At 38.0% G+C, this 24,532-nt stretch overlaps 1 protein-coding gene across 2 annotated transcripts; it reads left to right on the top strand.

Annotated features, from left to right (window-relative positions):
- Positions 1-16,426: 16,426 nt before the first annotated feature.
- On the top strand, positions 16,427-19,037 carry LOC147618318 (uncharacterized). 2 transcript variants are annotated; one of them, XM_086775136.1, is made up of 4 exons: positions 16,427-16,892; positions 17,903-17,985; positions 18,351-18,456; positions 18,627-19,037. In XM_086775136.1, the coding sequence occupies exons 1-4, from the start codon at positions 16,542-16,544 to the stop codon at positions 18,774-18,776; spliced, it is 690 nt and encodes a 229-aa protein (XP_086631262.1). In that variant the 5' UTR covers positions 16,427-16,541; the 3' UTR covers positions 18,777-19,037. The 2 variants fall into 2 exon arrangements, with proteins under 2 accessions (XP_086631262.1, XP_086631263.1); XM_086775137.1 differs by having other exon boundaries at positions 16,429-16,892; positions 18,339-18,456.
- Positions 19,038-24,532: the final 5,495 nt, after the last annotated feature.

Below are 24,532 nucleotides of genomic sequence, written 5' to 3'. Positions count from 1 at the left end.
TGGCTAAAGTGGATCACCCGAGAAGCCAAAAATGTCAAAAATTTATGGAGTACCAGTAAAAGATTGAAATTGTGTGAAGAAATTCATACAAATTGATATTCAGAATGAAATTCATAAATTGGTAATTCGGTCTTCAGATGGAAGTACCGCCATTGTATATGGAATCCCGAACTTGCTTGAGGCCTAGATATGATGGTATTTACCTTATAATTCCAAGGGACCATGATTACCCGTATATACAGAGGTTATAACTGCAGCTCTTTACTGGTAGTATATACCGAGGTTATAACTGCAGCTCTTTACTGGTAGTATATACGAGTAAATCTAAGACCTTGAAATTATAAGCAAAAATGCTATCCAGATGATGGATTCGAATGCTATCCAGATGATGGATTCAAATGCTGGTTGATATGATTTTAAAATTCTGGTTGAGAATTGATGAGTTGATTTGGATTTTGATTGAAAAATGACGATCCTTGAATTTTGGTTAAAAAGCGATAAGTTGAACAAAGCCACAATGATGAGGATGAATGGGATGAATCCCATTACTGATGTTAATAATTGGAATAGCGATATAATGACTTTAAAAAATAACTACGAGATTAGTGGATTATGCTGACAGATTGCTGCTGCTGTTTGACCTTTGACCTATTGGCTCAAATTAAGGGATGACAAATTGAGAACTTGTATAACTGAAATTCCCGTGGAGGAATGTTCAGATGGAATTTTTGGTCTAATGGACCATTATTGTGTTAAGGTTATGAATGATAAGATCTGAATGAATTGTCAAATGATAATGAGTTCTATATAAGGGATCTTTATCTCGGGATTGTGTTGGGTTGACCAAACTATAAGGAACCCCAAAATCAGTTGGATCTTAAGAGAAAGAGTTGTCCCCACCCCCCCCCCCCCCCGCGCGCGCTGCTGCGAGATGAGGACATCTCGCATTTTTTAAGTGGGGTAGAATGTCAGATTCCTCCCTCCAGCTTTTGAAGTGTACAGGTGTAAGAACCTCCCCTTCTGATCTTATAATTATTCCCCTCTCTAAAATAAAAGAAAGATCCTGTTTTGACCTGGAGAGAGAAAATGTCTAGAGGGAGGTAGTCCAGAATTGAGATATTTTTGAATATAAAAATCCTCTTAGTGTCTAAAATGGTTTCCCCTGAAACAGAAATTCAAAAAGAACTTTCCAATGTGCAATTGGAATTAATTGAAAATATGTATAAGGGACCTTAGCCTAAGAGTCTAGATTTTCAAATTTTTTTGGATTATGGTCTGGTTCTTATGGGCCAATAGGATCAATCCAAGTGTGAGGAGGAGATAAATCTAATTTATAAAAGAAAAATATCCAAAAATGAGTAAATGCCGACATACGATGAAGAGTTGACTGAGTACAAGGTTTATTAGTAAAAAACTATGAATATTACTTAAAAAATGAGATATTTTGGGTATAATGATACATTTTTGACACCTTGGTAAGGAGAAGGGGCACTTCAAGGAGAAGAGGCACTTCAAGGAGGCACCTATTTCACACATGGTGGAGTTTTTACCTCAAAAATATTGTGATATTTTTATCTCTCCTCTCTCTTGGATCAAACCTAATCTAGGTCCAAATCTTGTCCAAATTCAGCCAAACTGAACCTGGAAAATTCTAGAACCTAGTTGGACTTGGTTAGAGGCCTCCCTCACCTATAAATAGATCTTTAGTCCTTTGTAAAAATATATGTGAACTATACCATGCTAGTATTATACTAAAATAATGATATTTTCTATTATCCTCTAAAAATCCTCTACAATTTGGAGAGATTGGAGCTTCTCTCTCTCTTCAACCTTCTTTTGAGTCTTCATCAACATACTAACCCAATTGATTGGTCGGGGGCCTCTCCAATGACTAAAGAATCAAGCAAAACAAGAGGTAAAGAGAGTGATTTTATGGTCTTTTTCTTAATCTCTAAATGTTTCTCACTTCTCAAGCTTGAGAGGTATTCAATTGAATGGCTCTTTAATGCAATTGAAGCTCTCTAATGAATGTTAGTGATAAATCCTATAAAGTTTTCATTTATGCTTAAATTAAAATGTTTTTTAAGCATATCTCTCTCTCCCCCAAAGAATGGTCATTCTTATGACCAATTCTTTATTCAATGAATGCTTCTCATGGAGAAATTCTCTATTCACAAATCAAACTCTAGGCTTGTGAAGCTAGAGGTTTAAGAAAATGGTATTTATACTTAAAAATATGGTAATATTATGAGATAAATCCATAAATTGGATTTAAGGCTAAAAGATAGTTATACTATCATAATTACTTTACAATGTCTTATTCTTTTCATAAAAATTTAATAGCAGCAAAGCTATGGCAAGATTTTTAAAAAATTAACACATAAATCAAATTCATGCATTATATGAAAAGCGAACTTCCTGGCATATTCTAGGATTAATCATCCTAGGTTAATCGAATAATTCTCATCATAACCATGGAAAAGTTGATTTTTATGTTTATGCATCAATAGTTAATTAGGAAAAAGGAAAATTTCTAGTAATTCATTTTTATGATAAAAGAGAAATTCCTATGACAATAGACATCCATGCATTTCAATGAGGAAAGAGAAAAAAATGGAATACTAAAATAATAAATATTTTATTTAAAACTTGAAGAAGAATTTTAGTTAAATTTATCTTTTTGCATGGATTATTAAATGATGAAAGAGGAATTCCTACCATATTTGGAATTCAATTATTTAAATGAAAAAAGAGAAATTTCTAGCATATTGGAATTAATGGATATTTTATTTAAATTTAAAGATAAATTTTAGATAAATTTATTTTATCTATGAGAAATATTTAAATGATGAAAGAGGAATTCCTATGACATTTGGAATTTAATCATTTAGATGGGAAAAGAGAGATTCCTAGCATATTGGAATTAATGGATATTTTATTCAAAGATGAATTTTAGATAAATTTATTTTTATCTATGAGAAATATTTGATGATAAAAGAGGAATTCCCATGATATTGAAATGAAAATAATCAAATGCAAAAAGAGGAATTCCCATGATATTTGAGGTCCAAGAAATTAAATGAGAAAAAGAGAAATTTTTAGTATAATTCAATTTATGATTATTTATCAAAAGTGGAAATATGGGTAGAATTGATTTCTGCAAATCCCATGAGTTCTTCTATTCCAAAAGAGGAATATTGAGTATAATTCATTTGAGAAATTGAAAAAGAATATGGAAATAGTCTTAGAGAAAAAGCCTTTATCTAGGCCAAGCAATTGGCAGAAATTTAGAAAAAGTCCCATTATCGGTATCAAAGTAGTAAAAACTACTAAATAGGAATAGGATGTGATAAGATGTAAATGGGATTGTATAAGATGTGAATGGGATGTGATCCCGGGGGGTGCACCTAAAAAAATGTAAGTGTAGCACGTGAGTTCATCAGGAGGGTTTTTTTAATTGACAAAACCTACAGGATTACATCTACAAGAGGGGGTTTTTTATTACACTTTTGAAAAAAACCCGTAGGTTCCTTAAGAAAGAGGGGTAATTTTATTAGTTGATAGCATGTAGGTAGAGGGGGTTTTTTATTACCCCTTGAACGCACGTGATACATATGATTTCTTAGTGGTGGACCCCCCGAGGATGTGATAAGATGTAAATGGGATGTGAATGGATGTGATAAGATGAAAATGGGATGTGAATGGATGTGATAAGATGAAAATGGGATGCAATAGGATGTGAATGGATGTGATAAGATGTAACTAGGATGTGATAAGATGTGATGTAATGAAAATGGATGTGGATGTGAATGATGAGATGAGAGGATATGTGAAAGGGTGAGATGAGAAGTACATGGATGTGGATGTGTATGTGAAAGAATGGATGTGGATGTGTATGTGAAAGAATGTGATGTAAATGGATGTGGATGTGTATGTGAAAGAATAGATGTGGATGTGTATGTGAAAGAAGAGATGTGCATGTGTATGTGAAAGAATGGATGTGGATGTGTATGTGAAAGAATGGATGTGGATGTGTATGTGAAATAATAATGTGATGTAAAGGGATGTGGATGTGTATGTGAAAGAATGAATGTGGATGTGTATGTGATGTAAAGAGATGGGATGTGACATGAATATATGTGGATGTGAAGTGATAGATATGAATGTATGGATAGATGTGGGTAGTCGTACATGTGAACGATTGGATGGATGTGGATGAATGAGATGAGATGAGATGTGTATGAATGAGAAATGAGATGAGATGTGTATGAATGAGAAATGATGTGGATGGGATGAATGAGATATGATGTGGATAGATGTGATGTGATGTAATGTGGAAAGAATGTATGTGATGGGATGGTGATGAGAATGAATGTGATGGATATGAATGAATGTGATGTGGTGGATGTAAATGGATGTGATGTAAATGAATGTGATGTGATGGATGTAAATGGATGTGATGTAAATGAATGTGATGGACATGAATAGATGAGATGTGATGGGATGTGAATCAGGATAGATGTGAATGAATGAGATGTGAGGTGAAATGGATGTGATGGGATGTGAATGAATGAGATGTGAGGTGAAATGGATGTGATGTGATGTGGATATGGGTAGATGCGAATCGATGAGATTGGATGCGGATAAATGAGGAAAGATATGATGAGATGGAAAATGATGTGATTGGATGAGAATGGGAATACATATGAATTGGATGTGGATTAAGTAATGTGGATTGATGTGGAACAATGTGGAAAGACGTGAGTTCTCTATAGAAATTGTATTTATGACCTGTTTTTAAATGACTGTTTTATGTCAAAAATACTGGGGAAGCATTTTGACCGTCTCGCCTCGGTTTGATTTAAATGGGGAGCTTTCGGTATGGTCAATGAGGGACCAAGGAAGCGGCCTATGAGTAAAGCGCTAGGTGACCTACGAAGGATCCTAGAGGGTGCTGACCATACGGTGCTCGGGCTCTGGGTCACCGAACATATCGACGCATGCATCGAGGAAGTTATTGGAACAAGGAGTAAGAGTTGTTTTCTAAATTCGGGCATGGATTTGGTTGATTGACCTTGCTCCTCCTCAATGGATGAGTCCATGGCTCTTTTATATAGATCTGTTGGTTGATCTTGCTGATCTTCAACGAAGATTCCATTTTGATTTTTATAAGTGAATATATTGCCAGGTACTATGAGCTAGGAACTATCAAAAAGGCCCTTGAGTGGACAGGTGGTGAGCGTTCTGGTTACCAATGATGCCATAGGTACACCGATAAAGGAATGATTGGAAATGAGAATTCAACCAGATATTTTGGAGGATTATGATCAATACACTATGGTTTCATTAAATGATTGTTTTAAAGACAGCTGAATCTGTTTAAAAGGCAATTTCATATCGGGTGTGTAAGTGGTGTGAGTAGTTTTAAGTTTGCATGAATATCCGGCTAGGGGGACTGGGAACTCTTTTCCTCCTGGTACCCAGGACAGAACCTAACCAAATTCTTAAATGGATCCCATCACTACAGTGGTTGGGCGGTTGGCTAACCCACGGGACTGGATGCGGTTAGGCTGGATTGATGGATCCCTAAATTGAGACTCAATTATGTTATGGTACGATAGATGAAGTAAATCCCAGATAGTAATTGTTCTATGAAAAAGAATCAACGGCTGTGCCTCTCAATGAGGAAAAAAGCGTTGGTCTCTATGATCCAAGTGCAAGTTTCTTCCTTGATCTGACCAAGTGACTTGCAGGTTCGGTCGAATCAGTTTGGTCAGTGATGACCTTGACTACGTTAGAGTAAAAATATCATGGAGGAATTTGGGCGATTGGCTAACCCACAGGGGGTTAGGCTGGATTGATGGGTCCCTAAATTGATGGTTGGGCAGTTGGCTAACCCACGGGACTGGATGGGGCTAGGTTGGATTGATGGATCCCTAAATTGAGACTCAATTATGTTATGGTACGATAGATGAAGTAAATCCCAGATATTGTTCTATGGAAAAGAATCAACGGCTGTGCCTCTCAATGAGGAAAAAAGCGTTGGTCTCTGTGATCCAAGTGCAAGTTTCTTCCTTGATCTGACCAAGTGACTTGTAGGTTCAGTCGAATCAGTTTGGTCAGTTGATGACCTTGACTACGTTAGAGTAAAAATATCGCGCGTGCTTTCCGAGTGAGGGAAGTTTTTCCGGGTTTGGTTTTGGAAGAACCGAGGGATTAGTCTCTTGTCCGGATATCTGTGGGCAAGGCCCCAAGTGAGAGGCCCTACCTAAGTGCTACTTCCACTGCTAAACACCCCCAAATTCATTGCACGGAGGGGGCAGGGATCTTTCACATAGCCTACGATGGCCAGCGAGCTACTGCAGTCTTGGATGGGGGATCAAGAGTAAGCATTGTTACCAAATATATTTGGGAAAAATGGAGAGCACCTACCTTGAATAACACCTGATTCCTAGTTAAACTCGCTGATGGAGCCACCGCTAGACCTATTGGTCTACTAAGGGATCTTAAAATTAAGATTCTAGGAACCACCTACCGCCACACTTTTGTGGTGATGAATTTTGGACGTCATCTAGTTTCATATGATTGCATCCTTGGCAGACCCTTTATGAGAGAATCGAAGATGATCCATGACTGGGACACTGACCACATTTACATTTGAAGAAAAGATCTTACCTTTAAGATTAATCTATGCACGTGAAAGGTACATCCCATGAGTGGCAGGCCATTTGCAGAGGACTCGGTCACAACAACATGAACAATTGAAGTCCATCTGTGCTAGACATGCCATAAAATGCTAGAAGATGAAAAGGAGAGTGAGGATTACGCACCGCCCCTAGAGCCGAAAGACTCTGAGAACTGGATGCATATCCTTGCTACCCTAGATATCTTACCTCGACGCACTAGTACAAGATTTGCTATGGCAGATGGGCAAGAGCTTACATCATTATACATGCTTAGTCTAGCATATTTGCCCAATATAGCCACCCAAGAGATCGAACAAACTATTGCAGAGAGCAAAGTTATCAAGGAGCACATGCTCCCATAAAACTCACAAGCCTGAGGGATTCCCTGGGCCGGAAAGGTATGTCTTCCCTAGACAACTCAAAAACCCATTGGTTGAAATATGTGGGTGTTGTGGAAGCACATGAGAACTTCAATAAAATGTGGCAAAAAGAGTTTGCAAACAACTCTCTTTTGGTCCACACTACTGTCCTGCAACCAGTTGACTCCATTTAACCTAAACCAGTCCTCAAAAAGCTTTGCCACTCCGTGCACAAGGCATGCAACAAAAAGTTAGCACTCACTAAGAAAGAAGCCAAGAAGGTAGTTAATGAGTAAAGTGCTAAAGTAGAAGAGAAACGACACGTGCCCAAGAACTTTAAGACCTTCCAAATGGCCGACCGATTTGTTCAATATGACTCGGCTCAGAAGTCTACTAGTGGGCAACTCAAGACCTCATATGACGGTCCAGCTAAGGTTAAGGAAGTAAACTTAGTAGGCTAGGGTGAAGACCCAAAGCCGGAATTTATTTTACAGAATACCTTTCAAAGAAAGAAGAGTCTGAGCTCATCACTCTCTTGACAGAATTCCACGAGTGTTTCGCTTGGAAGTACATGGATATGAAGGGTGTACCTCCACAAATTGTCCAGCACACCATTCCAACGGTTGATGAAGTCAGGTCGGTAAAACAACGTACTTATCTTGTGAACCCTAAGTACTCCAAGATGGTCCATGAGGATATTGAAAGACTTATTGATGTCGCATTCATTTATGAAATTGAGCACACGGAGTGGGTATCGCCAATTGTGATAGTATCCAAAAAGAATGGAAAAGTTGGAGTGTGTGTTGACCTAAAAAGGTTAATGCCACCACCATTAGGGACCACACTCCCCCTACCATTCACTGAACACGTGCTCAAAAGAGTAGCGAGAAAGGAAGCCTATAGTTTTGACATATTTTCAGGATACAACTAGGTGCTGTGATTGATCACAGCACGACCAGCACAAAACGGTCTTTGCCACACTGACTGCTGTTGCGGTACATATGCATACGGAGTCATGCCCTTAGGCTTAACCAATGCCCCTGAAACCTTCCAATGCCTCATGTGTACCGCTTACAAGAATTATCTTTGGAAGTTCCTTGAAGTCTTCATGGATGACCTTTGTGTCAATTCCTCTTGGAAGGACCAATGCCTCATGTGTACCGCTTACAAGAATTATCTTTGGAAGTTCCTTGAAGTCTTCATGGATGACCTTTGTGTCAATTCCTCTTGGAAGGAGCATATGGAGCAGCCATATGTATGCCTAACCAAGACCACAAAGCTCACACACGGTCTGTACAAGGGCAACCCCAACAAGTATGGAGTGGAGTGGGGGAATATAGCCCAGGAAGATCTGGTCATGCCCACCTGTGCATTACAGTTTTTACTCACTACAAGGTGGACCGACAGATTCAACCGTTGCAGCATGACTATATTGGCAAGAGTTCACCAGGGTTAGGTGGTGAACTGGGCCGATTACATTTTCTGAGAAGAACTGCATGCAATATGTTCGAACCCCCAAGGCAGCTGCTGCTGGCGGTAGCAACCTTATTGACCAGGGTCATCTATTATGGTGTTGGATGGGATGAATTGCCAAGGGCAACCCAACTAAGTGGGCCAGATGTGGTGGTCACTTCTATTCCCTCACCAACTACTTCCCCTACTCCACCACCAACCAAGAGGCCAAATCATGTGCCAGTTGTCATAGAACCAATTTCGCCGCCCCCCACAGCCCAAGGTCAACACACATGAGGAAATAGCAGAGGCACTGCAGAAGCCACCAAAAAGACCATCTCCAGGATGAAGAGGAGAGGCTGAAGATGGTCTTTTTAAAAAATTAACACATAAATCAAATTCATGCATAATATGAAAAGCGAACTTCCTGGCATATTCTAGGATTAATCATCCTAGGTTAATTGAATAATTCTCATCATAACCATCGAAAAGTTAATTTTTATATTTATGCATAAATAGTTAATTAGGAAAAAGGAGAATTTTTAGTAATTCATTTTTATGATAAAAGAGAAATTCCCATGACAATAGAGATCCATGCATTCCAATGAGGAAAGAGAAAAAATTGGAATACTAAAATAATGAATATTTTATTTAAAACTTGAAGAAGAATTTTAGTTAAATTTATCTTTTTGCATAGATAAATTTAAATGATGAAAGAGGAATTCCCACCATATTTGGAATTCAATCATTTAAATGGGAAAAGAGAAATTCCTAGCATATTGGAATTAATGGATATTTTATTTAATATTAAAGATAAATTTTAGATAAATTTATTTTATCTATGAGAAATATTTAAATGATAAAAGAGGAATTCCTATGACATTTGGAATTTAATCATTTAGATGGGAAAAGAGAGATTCCTAGCATATTGGAATTAATGGATATTTTATTCAAAGATGAATTTTAGATAAATTTATTTTTATCTATGAGAAATATTTGATGATAAAAGAGGAATTCCCATGATATTGAAATGAAAATAATCAATTGCAAAAAGAGGAATTCCCATGATATTTGAGGTCCAAGAAATTAAATGAGAAAAAAAAGGAAAATTTTTAGTATAATTCAATTTATGATTATTTATCAAAAGTGGAAATATGGGTAGAATTGATTTCTGCAAATCCCATGAGTTCTTCTATTCCAAAAGAGGAATATTGAGTATAATTCATTTGAGGAATTGAAAAAGAATATGGAAATAGTCTTAGAGAAAAAGAACCTTTATCTAGGCCAAGTAATTGGCAGAAATTTAGAAAAAGTCCCATTATCGGTATCAAAGTAGTAAAAACTACTAAATGGGAATAGGATGTGATAAGATGTAAATGGGATTGTATAAGATGTGAATGAGATGTGATAAGATGTAAATGGGATGTGATAAGATGAAAATGGGATACAAATGGGATGTGAATGGATGTGAATGAATGTGATAAGATGAAAATGGGATGCAATAGGATGTGAATGGATGTGATAAGATGGATGTAACTAGGATGTGATAAGATGTGATGTAATGAAAATGGATGTGGATGTGAATGATGAGATGAGAATGAGATGAGAGGATATGTGAAAGGGTGAGATGAGAAGTACATGGATGTGGATGTGGATGTGTATGTGAAAGAATGTGATGTAAATGGATGTGGATGTGTATGTGAAAGAATAGATGTGGATGTGTATGTGGAGAAACAAAGTTTTTCTTTAACCGCTCTCTCAAAATCTTATTTTTTTAGAAACTTATTAGGATTGATTTTTGCTTTTTAAGAGGTTCTTCATTTTTAAAGAAAAAACCCTTTCTTTTTTGAGAGCCAAAATTTTCTTCATGAGGATTATATGAAAAGATTTTATCATTTTCTTTATGATTACCATTACCCATGGTATCATCGATTTTTTAAAAAATTTTATAGCCTCATCTAAGTTTCTTGGCTCTTTAGAGTGAACTTTCTCCTTGTACTCCATTTTTAGGCCTCTAAAAAAAAAATCTATGCTCACAAGACATCTTTGACACACTCCTACCTTTGTACAATGTCGAGCAAGCAAGGTGTTGCAAATCAATCCATACCGATTGAAAAGCAACTCGAATTTCAATACAATTTCAGTCCACGACTGAAAATAAGCTCGAATTTTGGCCAAATTTCAATGGGTGGTGTGAAAGGGTAGCCATACAAACATCCAAGAGTATGCCAAAATGGCTCGTGCAAACATTATGGGACAACAAATTAGCTTCCCCCTAGAAGGGGGCGCCTACTTCTATGGCCATTTGGGCTTTCCTTATGCACCATCTACATCCCTTTTACATTGACTTTAATTCTTATTAACCATTGCTTTAGGTATTTCCAATTTCAAATCCCCTGAACCTTATTTATATGCAAACCTTTTACATATATCTTTTCTAGTCTTACCTTAGTGTTTTGTGTCAGTCTCAAAATAGCTGTCACATGTCATGCTTTCCACCAAGGATCTTCTACAAATTATCATAATTTCTTTTATATATTTTTCATGTTTGAACTCGGCTCTTCCTCCGGACTCCTCTCACAACCTGGACGAAGACATTGTGAGCCCTGAACTAACATCCTAAGCCTCGGCATCAAATTTTAGGACACATTACCAGTGGTAACCCTAACACTCAATGCTCCTCTTGTATCACTATGTCAACCACCCTCTCAAACCACATGAAGATCCAAAACCTCCCAGGTGGAGATGAAATACACCCCCCTAAACTTTAACTTCAAGAAGGAGCATTCAAGGATGTCACCAACAAGAAGGATGGAAACCTAATAGTGCCCTAGCAATAATAAGGAGTGGAAACCCAACTGTGCCCTAGGAAGCTGAGAAAGGTACGCTTCCCAACAAAAGATCTCGTTTATCAAGAAGCCAACCTTGTATCCACAACCCGAACACCGCTAGATCCCTGTTAAGGTATTAGAAGCTGAAGTTTCTAACAAGGATGGAAACTCTTCTGTGTGTATCGAGAGAGAGAGAGAGAGAGAGAGAGAGAGAGAGAGAGAGAGAGAGAGAGAGAGAGAGAATCGAAGAACTCCATCAACATTAGTTTTAACCAATGTTTATAAAAAACTTATTATATGAGAATCTTTAATCAATTTCAAGCACATAAAAAACATATTGTATGAGAATCTTCAATTTCAAGCACATAAAATTCCACCATCTTTACTAAAAAATCATAAGTTTGCCTACCATATAATGTTTCAAGCATAAGAAATGAAAATCATTGATATATGAAAGAAGAAAAAGCTCAAAGTGATAGAGATAACAACATACATGGCATTAAAAATGAAAGAAATGTATGGCTTAAGAAATGTCAAACTTCATAGCACAAGAAATGGTAATATATATGCCACCAACTTGCATATTATTATACATCACAAGAAATGGAAAATCTAATGGCACAAGACATGGTAATACAAAAGAATCTAATGGCACAAGAAATGGTAGTACAAAAAGAATCATGGGCATTGAAATGATAGTTTAAAATGTCATTTATGCTATAAGAAATGCAACTTTTGGGTTTCCTTTTTCATTAAGTTTTGTAGAGCTGAGAGATGGAGATGATTACATAGCTAGGGCTATGACTATGGTGACTCATTTGACTTCTTGCCATGTTTGTAATTCTTTTTCTTATTTGCTATGAAATAGTTTCATTGTATAGGCGCAAAATCTATATTTTAGGTCTATTGGTTTGCAAACTTGAAATACATTATCCTTTTATACTAGGATCTCTTTATTGTTCAGTACCTAGATGATTAGAATGCCTTGCTACTACGAGCTCTTTTGTACTTCTTAGCATAGTTTATTAATGGAGACTATTCAAAGTAATTTTTATGTGTGAAAAATTATATTTAGAAGGCATGTGTCCTTCACCTCCCATGCTTATCACGCTGACATGTAAGCATGCTTCCCACGTTGACATTTATGCATTTATTGAACCTTATAATGAATCATATAATATTTAGTGTCTCCAATACATTACATTTGTTCAAGGGGTATTTTAAAAAAGCATCCAAGTTTCTAGTAAGAGAGAGATATCACATTTAATAGAGATATTTTCTATTATCTAAAAGTATGTACACAAGGAAAATATGTGATCTCTTTATCTTTCATTTGCATGACTTATTCTCTCTCATACTTAGCCTTTTTTTTGTAGCTAGTGAAGTAAACTATCTAAGCTATGGGGAGATATCTAGAAAGATATTGTAATCAATCTTATATTAAATTTATTTATAGTTTTTGTAAAAATCCCCATTTTGTGAAAAGGATTTTGGTTTTTGAATTTGTTGGGAAAAAATGTTGAGAGAGAGAGAGAGAGAGAGAGAGAGAGAGAGAGAGAGAGAGAGAGAGAGAGAGAGAGAGAGGGGGGGGGTGAGAGAAGAGAGAGGGGTAATAGAGAGAGAGGGTGAGAAGAGAGAGGGGGTGAGAGTTCTATTGTCATTGTCTTGAGATGGACATGGAAGGGCCATGTTTGGTTGGACCTTCTTGCAGCCATAGCCATGTGTCGCGCCAAATAAATTGTTTATTGAGGCCAAATGACCCAATCTCCATCTTATAATTGATCTGTAAAATTGTACCCTCTTCAGCAAAATCCTTACTTAAATATAAGCATGATTTCCATGAGAAAGCAGCCTACTGTTATACGCCTATCATCACCTGTAGCATCAACACCACATCCTGCAGCTTCCCCCTCCTAGAACCATAATTGAGTACCCTAGTAGCCTCCCACAAAGCCCCAGATCTCAAGCTACACATCAATATCTTATTACGAGCCCATCTTCCATCACTTCTGTAGCAAATCATGATGGTTTTACTACTCCATCTCATGCCCATATTGCAGCATATGTATCTAGTATTACCAAGCCACATGCACCCATGGTAAACAATGTTTCCTTCCTATCATCTTCAAAGTCTAATGCATAGGTTATGTGCCACAATTACTGAAGAATTAGATAGCAATCCTACTAGTGTTAAGTCCCCAAGGCAGTAGCCTAGTGCATAGAGCTTGGGTCTTTCATTCAAGATGTTCCGAGTCCTCTTTGGGGATACCCTACCTAGTGTGTTTGCGTGCAGGTGGGCATAGTGGTCCCCATCCCACAGATTAGTCAAGCTATCGCTACATCAACTAGGTGTTTTCATCTCATGAGTGATGAAGTATTAAGTGATGTACTTCATGGATATATTATGAGAGTAGTCATTTGTAATAGGCCTCTTATGAGCCTAAAGTTCCCGGTCGGCCATAGTTTAAGTGAGTGTGAACACTTATGGCCATGTATATAAGTGAATTTTTCTCATAATACAATGGACACTCCTATTGTACGATTGAGTCTTGCTCTTGCTAATCTCTCTCTAATGCATGCTAGTGAGTGTGTGTGAGAGTGAAGTGAGGTGAGAGGAGGGAACGAGGACCCGTAGTGCAACGCGGGGATGTGACAACGCTCGTGGTGGTGGGAGACGTGGTGGAATTGCTTCTGAAGGAGTTGTAGAGCTTCGAGACCTCGAGGGTTATGAGCTTGGCCATTGGAAAGATCCTCATGACAATTGCGGTTCACCAGGTAAGCTATTTTTGGATGTGTTTCAGGGAGGATTAGGGTGAGCCTTAATAGTTATGGCATAATTATAGTGCCAGCTCATATAGTTAGAAGGACTTATTTAGACAAGCCCTTTAATGCCATCACAATCCTTAACTTGTAAAGCATATAAGGAGGACATATTCATACAGTTCCTTTAATGCCATCACAAGGCTTCAAACTAAGATGAGAGTGCTAGTCAAAGAAACATCCAAGGTATTAAAAAAGTTAAAAAAGTAGAAATCCCAAGCTTCAACCTCAAATTTGGCTGCTAAAGATTCTAAGCTACATGCTACAAAGGCTATAGTAGCCCCTCAAAAAAGGCCAAAGAATCAAAACTAGAGGTCTAAAAGAAGAAAAACTCAAAGAGCTTGTGAAAACACAATGTACAACCAATTATATCAACAAGGACAACAATGGTGTGACCATTGAAAGTGATTTTTGAACAAGAGCTCTAAAAGCTACTTCCCTTGCGAAGATAGTGAGTGATTTCCCACTCAAACTAGCTCTTCCCAAAGAGAAAATTCCCATCAACCTTCTAAATAAAATCAAAGAATAATCCAACCCCATGTTGTAGAGGGAGCATATGAAACAAGACAAAGAGCTTACGAGGAAGGTATAGGCTAAATTAGAGCTTGTGCTTGAGCAAGTGGTCAAATTTAATAAACCATTGACCCCGTCAAACTTTGTAGTATAAGAAATGGTAATATATATGCCACAAGCTAGCATATTATTATACATGACAAGAAGTGGAAAATGTAATGGCACAAGAAATGGTAGTACAAAAAAATTAATGGGCATGGAAACGATAGGTATAGGTTGCCTTTTTCATTAAGTTTTGTATAGTTGAGAGATGGAGATAATTACATAACTAGGGCTAGAACTATGGTGATTCTCTTGACTTCATACCATGTTTGTAATTCTTTTTCTTATTTTTTGTGAAATAGGTTCTTTGTACATGTGCAAAATCTATATTTTGAGTCTACCGGTTTGCAAACTTGAAATATACTATCCTTTTACTGGGCTCTCTTGATTGTTTAGTACCTAGATGATTGGAATGCCTTGCTACAACTCTTTTGTACTTCTTTGCATAGCTTGTTAATAATATGTTCTCATAGAAGACTATTTAAACTAATTTTTACGTGTATTAAAAATTACATTGAGAAGGCATGTGTCCTTCACTACCCATGGTTCTCACGTTGACATGTATGCATGCTCCTTCACTACCCATGCTCCTCACGTTGACATGTTAGCATGCTTCCCACGTTGACATGTATGCATTTATTGAACCTTATAATGAATCATATAATATTTAGTGTCTCCAAGTCTATCAACATTTGTTATTAGTAGTGACTTTGGAAAAAATAATTTTTGGATGTTAGTGTTTTCCTTTAAGCAATATAGGTTGGCATTTAGAATAAATAAAGGTGGAACAAAAGCCCCCATGGATTTGTTAAGAGGAAATATGATAACCTTCTTGACTCTTTTCTTATGTGACAATATTTTTTTCGTGTAGTTTGGTCGTGTATGTCACACTCCTTGAAGGAAATTTGTCGTGGAGAAACACCACTTAAAAGAGATATAACTATTAAAAGGGTACTATTATGCTACCAAACTAGTGCTAGACACAGAGTCTTCTAAAAGTATATAATTTACAAAAGTTTTGTAATTTCACCCCCTCTCTTGCAACCAAACACTCACATGCATACATAGGTGTTTATGAGTGTATACACACACATGCCCATCACATATGCAGAGATATACGTGTACCCATGCAAATATACACATACCAGTATGTGCATGCTTACCTTAGGGATTCAACATGTGAAAGTCCAGTATGTTACATCTCTTGAAGGGGTATTTAAAAAGGCACCCTTTCTAGTAAGAGAGAGAGGTCACATTTAATAGCAATATTTTCTATTATCTAAAAGTATGTAGAGTCAAGGAAAATATGTGATCGCTTTGTCTTTCATTTGCATGACTTATTTTCTCTCATATTCAGCAGCCTCTTTTGTAGCTAGCGAAATAAACTATTTAAGCTATGGGGAAATATCTAGCAACTCGATGAGAGAGAGAGAGAGAGGGTGTGGGTGTGGGTGTGTGTGTGTGTGTGTGAGAGAGAGAGAGAGAGAGAGAGGGAGGGGGGTTCTATTGTGCATGGATTCAATTGCTTAGATATAATAAGTCATGGAACATGGGCCATGTTTGGACCTAATAACCCACGCCACCATCGGAGGATCATGTCCGTGCATCTTATTGAGCTGTAAAATTGTACCCTCTTAAACAAAAACCCTTAATTTAATATAAGCATGATTTCCATAAGAAAGCAGCCTACGGTTAATGGCGATCTGTGGCCTGCACGGCACCAAAGCAGAGATCCTTAATTGAGGCCAGATAACCTAAGCAGCAGGGCCAGCTTATATATGCTTCCCATGAGAAACAATCCAGCTAGGAAGCAGCCTACTGTAATTGGCAAGATGAAGAGGTCGCAGAGGGGGCTAGGGGTGGCTCAACTTGAGAGAATTCGATTGCAAGAAGGGGAACGACAACAGCAAAAGCTTCTGTATCTTCATCACCACTACCTGCTGCAACAGCAACTGTTATACGCCTATCATCACCTGCAGCATCAACACCACGTCCTGCAGCTTCCCCGTCCTGGTACCATAATTGGTAGCCTCCTGCAAAGCTCTACATCCTTCAATCTAATCAATAATGCAAAGGGCTATGCAACCTTGAGCAAAGAGTCTTTGAAAGCAGAGGCACAGTATCCAAAGGTAAGAAATCCCAGATGCCCATCCTTTCTCTGGAGCTCATTTAATTGCAAAACAATATTCCTTCCTATCATCTTCAAAGCCTAATTCAACCCAAAACATAGGTTAAGGGACACAATTATTGAAGAATTAGATAGCAATTACTACTGGTCTTAAGTCCCCAAGGCACTGCCTAGTGCATAGAGCTTGGGTCTCTCATTCGAGATGTTCCAAGTTCAAATCCTTCTCTTTGGGATACCCTAGCTAGGGTGTGTTCGCTTGCAGGCGGGCACAGTGGTTCCCATCCCGCAAATTAGTCAAGCTATCGTTGTATCATCTGGGTGTCTCCACCCCATCATGTGATGACAGCAATGGGCTAGCATTGTGATGACAGCAATCATGTGCTATGCTTGCCCGATGGATCAAGAACGGGCTAGCATTGTGATGATAGCAATGTCCTATGCTTGCCCGATGGATCGAGAACGGTGGTTTTCATGGACATCAAAGATCGCGACTCGATTATGACACAGAGTAGTAACTAACAACTCTGCACGGTGTTCACTCTAATCAACCTAATGACTTACTTACAGGGCTCGTCTCCCAAGGGTGGTAGTACCCCTTGTTATACTCTGGTGTTTGCATGTATATGGAAGTAGGGTGAACTTCCCTGCGCCTATAGGCTAGGCTTAGAACCCTAACCCTTAAAAAATACTACTAGGGTTGTATTATTCCTTTGCTGGCGTGACAGAAAGACTATAATCTCGATTATCTCGCTGCTTCCACCTTCTCTCCCAGGCTTGGGATATGAAGAACAGGTACTTAAATAGTTACTAATCCAACATGCAAATCTCTAATTACATCAGGTTCTTAATTATGGTAATCAATTCTCCAAATGGTGAGTTGAATCGACACTACACATGATAACACGAGCTGCAAGAATACCAAAAGAACGAAATAATTAGGCTGGCAACTTTGTATTGAACCGTCTCTAATTATCAGGTTTATTATGCCTTCTTTCATGGAATTACCTGCAGGTAACTAGCAGTAGCCGCATTTGGGAAGAAGCTAGCATCAAAAACCCAATTGATTCATATTCCAGCACCGCCAGCGCACCACGGTTAGTTGTAATTTTGTAAAATTATTCAATTAAAACTTCCTCGTTTGTAATAAACTTAGGTTAGCTCACAAACATCTTACTTATACCGCTTATGTACATCTTAAAGCTTTTATATGCTTCTTTTACGTCTCCTTACGCTGTATAGAGCTTATTTTATGCACTTATGTAATCGTTAATTAAGTACATCAATCATATAGCCCTCATCATCATACCTACCAATATAATATTAACAACTATGCTTACCAAGTGTGTAGCTTAGTTGATGGTATCTTATAAAGCCCATCTTTACCCTAATGTAATTGTACTTATAATGAATGTACTGATATACTGATGGAGTTAATGTTTATTGGAAGGGAACAAACCAGTGATTTCCTGAAGCTTGGGCTTCTAACAACAACAAGTGAGATAAAGAGCCAAGCTTCTAGTTGTGTACATGTTCATGAATGCAAGAAGCATTTAAGTTTTGCTCAGGTAAACTCTGCCAACCTAGATCATTAGATAAATTAATCTTTAGAACTACATTGGTTATCAAAGATAAATTAAATCTTTCGAACTACATCGGTTGTGGCAAAGACAAGACTAATTATTATGAGGATTTTATGCTTCATAGATTGATGAATCTCTTTCTTTCGATGGTATAGGGCATCCAAATTACCAAAACATTGGTGCATTTCCAGGAGGGCTCAATGGATGTTGAGATTCAACTAGATGACCATGTTACATTTGGTGTATTGAAAGACAAGGCACCCATTAATCTAGAGCTTATGCTTTCCTTGCCAAGCTTTAGTTGATTAAAAGTCGACTCCAAAAACAATGTGGCAGATGATGTCAATTCCATGTATATTTTTATCCATAGAAACCCTTACCATCTTGAGGTTTAAACCTTAGTAAGTGAGCATCTACTATGCTTTTTACGTTCAACCAAGATAAGTTGAATAGTTGTCTAAGCTTGAGCTTGTTTACTTTATTGTTCTATACACTCTCGCACACAAAATTCAATGAGGCAAGAGAGTTACATCTCATTGTAATAATAAATCAAAGATTCAGGATCATATTAATGAGCACCTATTGACAACAATTTTGGATGTTTGAGAAAGTGAATGGGCTATTCACAATACTGAACAAGGCATCTCATCCAAGATGAAACATTATAGGCAAGTGAAACTGCTAATTTCCCTGGGAAGAAATCCATCAAGGGTATCTCTCTTCTTTGTTTGGGACTATCCCCATAAGTTAATTTGGAGGTGGTATCGAGGTGGTACCATCCCTATCCACACTAGTGCAGCTTCTAGTTTTGTTTTGTCATCATTTCTCCCCTCTCACAATAGGCACAACAAGCACCACAACACCATGTCATAGACTACCCCTCACAAGATCTTTAAGGAGAAACATTCTAAGTGCAAGTCAAGCTATCATGCCCAAAGAAGAAATCCATCAAGGGTATCACACCGCTTTGTTTAGGACTATTCCCATTAGTTATGTTGGAGGTGGTATTGTTTCTATCCACACTAGTGTAGTTTCTAGGTTGGGAGGTTTTATTCCATCATCATTTACCCCTCTCACCATAGCACAACAGGCATCACATGAACCATATCATAGGCTTATAACCCTCATGGGATCTTTAAGGTGTATTTCTCCAATTGAAAGGGAAGTGGAAGGATGACCCAGATACACACATTGCAACATTTGAAATGACACAAAGAGGTGAATTTCTCCAAATTGAAAGGGAAGTGGAAGGATTACCCATATACACATATTGTAGAGTTTGAAATGACATGTAGAGCCAACCAAATGATATCAAATATAGAGAGAACCAATAGCAATTTCCATGAACCTTCAAAGACGTCTTCAAAGATGTGGCAATGAGTTGGTATGCTTAGTTCAGGTCAACATATTTTCCAACCTATGAGGTTTTAAAGAACACTTTCTTGAAAAGATTCTTGGTGGATACACCATCCATCCAACCACTTCAAAAGTTACAAGCCAATCATCAAAATAAGACAAAAATAATTAATGGTGGATATTCTTTGAAGTTCAAAACTATCTACAACTAGATTGATCCACGTTGTGACATAATAGTTTGAATGGGGTATCCCCAATACAAATTCAAGGCTTCAGAAGTCTATTGATGGTTTGTTAGGGTCTCCGAAACAAAAAATCAAGGCTTCAGAAATCTTTTGAGAGTATATTGTAGCAGGAGCATCCCACATGGAGTCTGCATGGATCGGATCATGGATTAGGATCATGGATTTAGATCATGGATTTATCCTTGGACCACAAAGAAAGATAAAGAAAAGAAGGAAGAATCTTCAACGTCATAATCTTTTGATTATAATTTAGATATTGATTCCAACTCTGATTTAGATTGTGAAATTGAAGTAAGTAAAGTCAAATAAGAACAAGGGTAAGAAAATATTTGACTGTAAATGTGAGGACTAGTTTGTAGTTACTGCATTATTGAAGTTCATGACTGGCAATATTACATTTACTTCAAAATCTTATCTAGATGTCTCGTGCACAAATTGCAACAACTAGGGTCCAATGAAGAGATGATATTGTGCTATTTATGGTATGAACACACATTGCAATTCGTACACGCCAAGCACCATGCCTATGGGGAGCATTGGTCTACAACCATTAAAGCTGAGCATGACTTTTTGCAGCCTTGCGTGCCTCTTACGCAAGCTTAGATTTTTGGGCCTGCTCCCTAACCAATACCCTTCCAAAGGTTGTGCGATAAAACCAATTGAACATCTCTTGTAGATAGTTTGTACGTGTTCCTCCTATGCAGAAGCTCCACCTCCATGTCTTGTATTTTTGAAACAAACCCATCTTTCTTTATAATGTGATTTCTCCATCCCTTGGGTACTCCACATGGAGAATATGGGTTTTCCAAGCTCCACTTGTAGTCAATCTTCTGCAGTATCCTAACAAGCCAAGCTCTCCTTCACCGACAAATTGCATAAAAGATGATAAATTATGGAAAGGAGGGTTTGCTCTTAATGGAGGGTCAACTGGATAGAGATGCCCATCAACCCAAAGATCTACATTTTTCTCCTTAGCTATCCTAAGAGGTTGGACAGATTGTGCATCAGTAGGATGGGTTTTTTTAGAGCTGCCATACTCTTCAGGAATACGAATGTGTAAATCAACCTTCCGTTTTCTAGCTTCACAACAAGGGGCTACACACACAACTTGCAAAGGCTCCATAGCTAAGTAGAGGAAGAAGCTAAAGCAGAGAGATCCTCATAGGGGGGGAGAGAGAGAGAGAGAGAGAGAGAGAGAGAGAGAGAGAGGGAGTGAGTTAGAGAGACTGTTAAAACTTTGCTGTTGTGTGTAGGTTTAACACAAATCCATTTTTCTAAGTAAAAAATGATATTTTTGATATACAAATATACTAACATGGAGTTTTTCATCAATAAATTACATTTATGAGAAAATTTAAAAAATAATAATTTTTGGGGTCCCCACAATTTCGGGATCTCATGGATGTAGTGGTTCCTGACAGTTAGTTATGGATGTACTGGCTCCTGATAGGCTTCTGAGATGTGAGTCATGACCCTTGAATTACAAGCTTTTTGGAGGGAAAATTTTATTTTCATCATACATATTGGTTGGGTGGTGTTTTTTCCACCTCAAAATGTAAAAAAATAAAAAATAAAAAATTTTCACTTTTTGGGGCCCACCTAAATACGAGAATGTTTTGCTGATGTGGAAGGGAGATATGGTGGGAGTTAATGAGAAAGGAGATTTCAAACTGACAAGAAAGATTCAATTTGTAGAGAGTGAAGAAAAATTTAAAAATTAATAGAGAAAGTATGAGAAAAGTCAAAAAGTAAGAGAGAGAGAGTATGAGAATATTCCCTTTAAAAAGTGAAACTAGGGGGGTATGGTTGATGTGGCAAGGCAAAAAATAGGGGTCATCATAGCCTTTGTCTCCCTTAAGCCTAGCTTTTTAGGCTCTAATCCCTTAAAATTAGGAATCCTTAGGAGGCCCTTTTTGGATCCAAAAATTTCCTAATGACTTAGATTATGCATAAGAGAATGAGTGGTGAGAGTTACAATTTGCCTTTTGTGTGGCTTCTAGGGTTTACACTTTCAGGTGGCCAAAGTTAAAAAATTAGGTCCTAGGGCTTATTTGGCCACTCTAGCTTGTGCAAACACCTAAACCATAACTAGTACTCTCCACCTAAGATCGCGTGGTGGAAGGCATCAACGTTGTGGATATCTTTGGCACAGCGGTTTAACATACCCCTCTTCCAAATGCAAATTTTATCCTCAAAAGATGTCGATGAAGATAAGTCGATGTCGCATGATGAGGAAGAAACATGAAGCTTGGCATTATTTGCATAGCAAAAAAAAAAAGAGTAAGGTATTCTTGGGAAAACAAGAAAGATTTAGCAAAAAACAACATTCATAGATGTAGTCATCATACAATGGAGATAAGAGTGGTCAGACTTTCCAAATATGCTACAAAGAAGAAAATTAATGCAAATGTAACCTATAAATGAGTACAAAGTCTTCTATCTATGAATGTAGTGTAAGAGTATACCTATGACCATAGTCTCAAAACACAATGATGCACATGAACCATCTAAATTAAGATGCTAACTCTAGAAACAAAATTGTTTGTGATTAGGTAGTTATTTACATACTAAAAGTTGTTTTTGTTTTGGAAGAATTCTATTTTTATTTATTGATTTATTTATTTTTGGTGCTTTTTCTGCAATAAATAAAGATAAGCCACCACCCCATGGAGACCAAAGCAATGGCCCAAAGACCTTTGACAAGAGTATCTAAAAACCGATAAGAACCTCTTACGGCGATGGTTTTCTATGTTGAGAGATGTGATCGCGGTGTTAAATCCTCCTCCGAACTATGTTGACGGCATCCCCGTGTGACGTGCTGCTGCTAGATTTCTTCTTGGATCGCTTCATAGTGGTGGAATCGTTATCCTCCAATGACTCCCCTCTGAGAATTGACAAGCCGCCCAACAAGATACCAAAGCAAGGCAAGCCAATCTTGAGGCTTGTGTCAATATTGCAATAGAGTCCACCTATAAGCACATGGATTGGCAACAAAGCATGGGATCTTGCACCATTTCTAGTACGCATTGCTGTGATCAGAGGAGAGTCCAACCCTTGGGTGTTTGAAGGGCGTGGTGATTGAGGTGGCTAGCATATCCTTCATCATGTTCTTTATATTGATGATGAGCATGGAGGATTCTGCTCAGGAGTACAATTTGTTGGATCGTCCTTGGTTGTGCTAGGCAAAGGTCCGGTATAATTGGGAGCATAAATCTGATGACCATCCATCGCAGAGGTTGCAGGAAGGTTAAATTCGCTTTGAGGGAACACCGTCAACTGAGCAATGCAGTTTGGCTTGTCATTGAGCGAAAACAGTGAATATGGTAGATGGCTTGGATGAAGACGAAGAGGAGAAATTCTTACATTATACTCAATGGATGTGGCATGTATTGCTGCACAATAACTCATGCCTGCGCCTGCGGTGTGTTCTCTTTACTTGGTGTGGCAATAAAATTTGACAGGCAGATTGGCTCGATGGGTTTTATTGTTTTTACAAGAATTTGATTTTGAAGTCATTCATCGCCCTGGCGCTTAGCATGTGGTGGCAGATTACCTTTCTCGATTGGATTCGGGAGAGCCAGCAGTTGGCGTGGGATGATGAATTTTTGGATGCCTCACTGTTGACGGTCCAGCCAAATGCGGGGGGGGTACAGTCTCTGAAGAGGAAGGAGAAACTCTCCCGCGGCGAGCATCCCATGGACCTGGTATGAAGAAATGTTTTCTTTTATCTCTAGTGGTGAGATGCCTGCTCATTTAACCAAGGACCAGCGTAGGCGCCTTGCTTTGCGGAGCCGCTCATTTGAAGTCTGTGTGGGGGAACTTTATTATGGCAATGTTGCAAACGCACTGTTACGGTGTATCCTACCCCATGAGCAGGAGACAGTGTTGTGGGAGGCCCATTGTGGAGTTACTGGTGGACATTTTTTTAGGAAAAATCAGCGAAGAAGGTCATACAAAGTGGATTATGGTGGTCGTTTTTCATATGCACAGGAGTTTGTGAGGCAATGCGATGTTTGTCAGCGCATGGGACAACCGTCCCAACGGGATCGAATGCCTCTCCATCAGATTCTTCCTTTGGAACCATTTTAGAAATGGGGTCTGGATTTTATAGGCCCAATCAAACCTACAGCGGCTCTAACTAGGAACAGGTATATTCTTACTGCCATGGATTACTATACGAAGTGGGTAGAAGCATGGGCCTTGCGGGATAATACTACTCTCTCTATGGCAAAGTGCCTCTTTAACACTAGTTTGGTACATTTTACGTATTAAAAACAGGTTGCGCAAAAGGCCATGTATGAGAAGAGGCCCAAAAAGTGGCTCTAAAGTTTTGGAAAATTCAAAACAAAGTAGTATTTATCCTATATAACGTGGGTGCACCTCAAGTTTTACATTATTAGCTTGCATATGGAAGGAGAAAAATTCATGCTCCACCTGTATAAAAAACATCATTTCAATAT

This window comes from Cibotium barometz, chromosome 35 (assembly GCF_041138505.1).
Source record: "Cibotium barometz isolate CiBa-2024 chromosome 35, ASM4113850v1, whole genome shotgun sequence".
NCBI classification, from domain to species: domain Eukaryota; kingdom Viridiplantae; phylum Streptophyta; class Polypodiopsida; order Cyatheales; family Cibotiaceae; genus Cibotium; species Cibotium barometz.
Note: the sequence above shows the minus strand (reverse complement) of the source record. Positions and strands in the feature narration are given on the sequence as shown.

Excerpts from the sequence above, each read along its gene's own strand:
- LOC147618318 (XM_086775137.1), top strand. The coding sequence starts at position 16,542 with ATGCTTCCCATGAGAAACAATCCAGCTAGGAAGCAGCCTACTGTAATT. Across the intron at positions 16,893-17,902 it reads CAGAGGCACAGTATCCAAAG|GTAACTAGCAGTAGCCGCAT; the intron begins GTAAGAAATCCC and ends AATTACCTGCAG. Across the intron at positions 17,986-18,338 it reads AGCACCGCCAGCGCACCACG|GGAACAAACCAGTGATTTCC; the intron begins GTTAGTTGTAAT and ends GTTTATTGGAAG.